This window comes from Lepus europaeus, unplaced genomic scaffold (assembly GCF_033115175.1).
Source record: "Lepus europaeus isolate LE1 unplaced genomic scaffold, mLepTim1.pri SCAFFOLD_47, whole genome shotgun sequence".
Lineage (NCBI taxonomy): Eukaryota > Metazoa > Chordata > Mammalia > Lagomorpha > Leporidae > Lepus > Lepus europaeus.
This window is the reverse complement of record NW_026909346.1, coordinates 435981-440600: the sequence shown is the minus strand read 5'-3', so window position 1 is coordinate 440600 and position 4620 is coordinate 435981. Positions and strand designations below refer to the sequence as shown.

General features: G+C 46.4%; 1 protein-coding gene across 1 annotated transcript; it reads left to right on the top strand.

The window, feature by feature from the left end:
- The first annotated feature begins 1764 nt into the window (after positions 1–1764).
- LOC133755431 (endogenous retrovirus group K member 24 Gag polyprotein-like) lies at positions 1765–3351 on the top strand. Its single transcript, XM_062185541.1, has one exon. It carries the CDS (start codon positions 1765–1767, stop codon positions 3349–3351), a length of 1587 nt encoding a protein of 528 aa, XP_062041525.1.
- The last annotated feature ends 1269 nt before the right edge of the window (positions 3352–4620 follow it).

Below are 4620 nucleotides of genomic sequence, written 5' to 3'. Positions count from 1 at the left end.
CTAGATGAAAACAGAAATATCGGTTGTGTTTTGGCTAACTCAATCTGAAATATTGTGAAAGCCTCTGTGTTTGTGATTTCTGGATATTATTCATGGATTTTATATTATTCAGTGTTTTTTTTTCGGGGAACATTTAATTTTTGCTTGCAAACACTAATTGGTAACACATGGAGACACCAGCTCTACATATTCTTATTTTCTAGGGAGATAGCTACAGGAACTGCGGCAAACAAACATGATATTTCTCTTTGTATAGATGACATTTTATGCACTTGCCTAACTAAAAGACTTTGCTTTTCTCCAAAACCATTTTTACTGTGATTTTCTCGGTCCATTGCATAAAATTCCACACCACTTTGTCCGGATATGACTGGATGAAATGAGAAATATCTGGTTGTGTTATGGGTAACTTAATCCGAAATATTGCTACAGCCTCTGTGTTTGTGTAATGCTGATATGCTCGACGGACTTTATTTTTTTGAATGTTTTTTATCCGGGAATATTTTATTTTGAGCTTGGATACAGTAATTGGTTCCACATGGAGACACCATGTCTACATATTCCTATTTTCTAGGGAGAAAGCTAGAGGAACTGCGGCAAACAAACATGATATTTCTGTTTGTATAGATGACATTTTATGCACTTGCCTAATGAAAAGACTTTGCTTTTCTGCAAAACCATTTTTACTCTGATCTTCTCAGTCCATTGCATACGAATTTCAAAGCACTTTGTCTGGATATGAATGGATGAAACCAGAAATATCTGGTGTGTTTTGACTACCTCAATCCGAAATATTGCTACAGCCTCTATGTTTGTGTTTTCTGGATATTATTCATGGATTTTATATTTTTCAATGTTTTTTTTTTCAGGGAACATTTAATTTTGTGCTTGGAAACACTAATTGGTTCCACATGGAGACACCAGCTCTACACATTCATATTTTCTAGGGAGAAAGCTAGAGGAACTGCGGCAACCAAACATGATATTTCTGTTTGTATAGATGACATTCATGCACTTGCCTAACGAAAAGACTTTGCTTTTCTCCAAAACCATTTGTACTGTGATTTTCTCGGTCCATTGCATACGAATTCCAAACCACTTTGTCTGAATATGACTCGATGAAACCAGAAATATCTGGTTGTGTTTTGTCGGGGCCAGTGGCCCTGGCCCTACATGAGATGCAGCAGGCTGAGGCTGTCCCTTATCTAATCCTGTTTCCTGCGCTTATTGTCCTGATGGCCAAAGGCACAAGATTTTTCATCCCACATTCCTGCAGGCAGGATGTGACTTCTGATGAAGGTCTATGATGTTCTTTGCTCTATCTGCAGAGCTTGTACCCTGACCATTGCTACTTTGTAAACTTGCTCTGTTCCTGTGCTATGCATGATTGCACACAATGAATGTTATCTGTATGGGGTCTGGGGTATATAACCTTGTCTTTCTGTGTGCTCGGGGCTGGAGACTGAAGGGTGTCCTTAGGGAGACTGCCTCCAGTCCCTCATCGCCGGGCCCCCTACTTTGGCTTGGAATGCGATGAGGCAATAAACGTGGTGATGAATTGACTGAGTGCTGCGTGTCTCCGTGTGGTTTCTCGGGTGGCCTCCGACAGCTGGTGCCGTGACTCGGATTCATCTCATCCACAGGTAAGCCTCTGTAAGATGGAAGGCTGCGGCGTTAGCAGGCCGTAGGGATTAAAAGGGAGGCACATAAGCACGAGTAGGGCGTGGCAGACTAGGGCTTGTCCGGGGAGCGTCTCCTATAGCCATGGGAAATATACAGTCACACCAGACTATAAAAAGGATAATAAAGGCCTTGTCAAAAAGCGCCGGGACGCCGGTTGCAGGACAAAATATTTCTGACTTTATTGACATTGTAAGGAGCCATACACCTTGGTTTACTGAGGAATGCCTCCTCACACATAGAAAGTGGAGAGAGCTGGGAAAACATCTTAAGGGAAAGAAGCTCTCACCAGAGGCATGGCGCTTGTGGCGATGCATTGATCAGGCTTTTGAAAGTGATCAGGAGGAGGTGGTACAGTGTTTGCTAGCGGCATCTGAGTGCATGGAAAAGGAGAGCAGGGCTAATAGCCAAAGAGGAGACAGTGCGGCTGAGGAGGTTACCAACCAAACTGGGCATAGGAGGCCCGCAGTGGTGCCCTCAGCCCCACCAGAACCTGAGCCCCCAGAACCTTGGTGGGGGGACGGGCCACCTCCGGGTTATCCCTCTGATGGCGAGGCCACGTCCTCCTCTTCCTCCTCCTCTTCCTCGAGTGAGACAGAAGTTGACACGGATACGTCTTTAGTTGGACCAGACAGAGGCAGAGACAGAGCTAAAAGGATTGGAGAGAGGAGACGCAAACAGCCTACAGGCCAGCCCAGAGTACTTCAGCTATTGCCTAAGGAACAGCCCCATCCTTCCTTAAGAATAAGACCAGAGTGGGGGTTTCATGCTCGTGCGGCAAGTCAGGAGAGGAAAAGAAAGAAACATGCTAGAGGGTGGAAGGAATTTAAGGACCCAAAGGCAGTCTTCCCAGTCACAGAGGATGCCAATGGGGATAGAGGCTGGGCCCCCATAGACTTTTCACAGCTCAAGGAACTTCAAAAGGCAGTCACCATGTATGGACCACAGGCCCCATTTACTTATCAACTTCTAGACATGCTTGCCAGCCAGGGACTTACACCTAATGATTGGCGTAATCTGACACGTGCTGTTCTCGCCGGAGGGCATTACCTCCTCTGGCAGGCGGGGTTCCAGGAGCTGGCTAGAAGCAAAGCTGCTGAAAATGCCCGTTCTGATGGGGCCCGTAGGCATTGGACTGAGGCCATGATTTTGGGCATTGGTAATTTTAATACCAATGCAGTGCAGGTTAGGTACCCAGTGGAACTTCTACAACGAATTAAGGACTGTGGTATGCGGGCATGGAAGGTGATACCTAAAAAAGGGGAAATTCGGTACAGTCTTACAAAAATTCTTCAAGGACCCAATGAACCTTATGCGGACTTTGTAAATAGGCTTTATGAGGCTGCTGGGAACTTGTTTGCAAATGCCGAGGAAGCAGCTCCTCTATTACGCAGATTGGCCTATGAAAATGCGAACAAGCATTGCCATGAGGCGCTGCGACCCTGGCAGCACAAAGATGTAACAACTTTCATGAAAATTTGCAGAGATGTGCAGGATGATGTCGCAGCTGGAGTATACTCGACGCGGCTCAAGACTCAATATGAGCGTGCCGGGCGTGCCAGTAATCGGGCTGGTACCTGTTTCAACTGTGGCAAAGTTGGGCATTTCAAGAGAGAATACCTGGCTCCTACAAGCCGAGCTTCTAGCAATCAGCCAGGGTTGTGTCCTTGATGTGGCAAAGGTAATCATTGGGCCAGTGATTGTTACTCAAAAAAGGATAAACAAGGAAAGCCCCTATCTGAAAGAAGGACTCAAAAAAACTTCCAAAGGGCCCTTGCTGCCAGGGCCCGACCCAAGGCATCACTCGAACGCAGGCAGCCACAATTTCAGACACTCAGCGATTCTGAGTAATGGTGGGGGAGGTGACGGCCGCTTCCCCAGTAATTTTGACACCCGCCATGGGTCCGCAGGCGATTCCACTCAACAAAGACAACTTCCCATCTCAAATTGGAGCAGGCATCCTTTTAGGAAAAGCAACACAGTTACAAAAGGGGATCCAAATTGTTCCTGGCCTAATCACTACTCCTGCTAGTAAGTTTTTCCTTCTCGCCAGCGCCCAGCGCGGGCCCATTGTAATCAATGATGGAGATACCATTGCACAATTTCTCTGGTGGCCGAGCCCTAAGGATAACAGAGGGCAACAAGGGCATCTAGCTGCTCTTTCTATGACCTTAGATCACAGGCCATTTTATGTTTTAACAATTAAAGGCAAACAAATTAGAGGGTTGTTGGACACGGGAGCTGATGTGTCTGTCATAGCTAATACAGACTGGCCACGAAAATGGCCTCAACAAGAATCAGAGGGTAATTTAGTAGGACTAGGTATTGCTGTGACACTGGCTCGCAGTTCCGCTGTCCTTACTTGGACAGATGAGGAGGGGCATACTGGGCAATTTCAGCCGTATGTATGTGATGTGCCTGTGACCCTCTGGGGGAGGGATGTATTAACATTACTACAGATTAAGTTAACCAATGAGTCTAACGTAGCATGGAACATCATGGAAAAGGCAGGTTACAGACCAGGGAAGGGGCTAGGAAAATATGAACAAGGAATCACCCAACCCATCCCGGCGACTGGGCAAATGGATCGTTGTGGTCTGGGTTTTCCCCGGGGGCCATTGTGAGACCGCAAGCTTTGACAATAACCTGGATAGGTAAAGACCCTATATGGGTTCCTCAATGGCCCCTTTCGAAAGAGAAGTTGCTTGCGGTCCATGCTCTGGTTACAGAACAGTTGGAGAGAGGACACATTCAACCGTCCACATCTCCTTGGAATACACCTATATTTGTTATAAAGAAAAAGTCCGGGAAATTTCGCTTACTACACGACCTCAGAGCCATTAACAAACAAATGCAGCCTATGGGAGCTCTACAGCCAGGGCTTCCGCTGGTTACTGCTTTGCCTAAGGATTGGGTCCTTATAGTTCTGGATATCAAGGA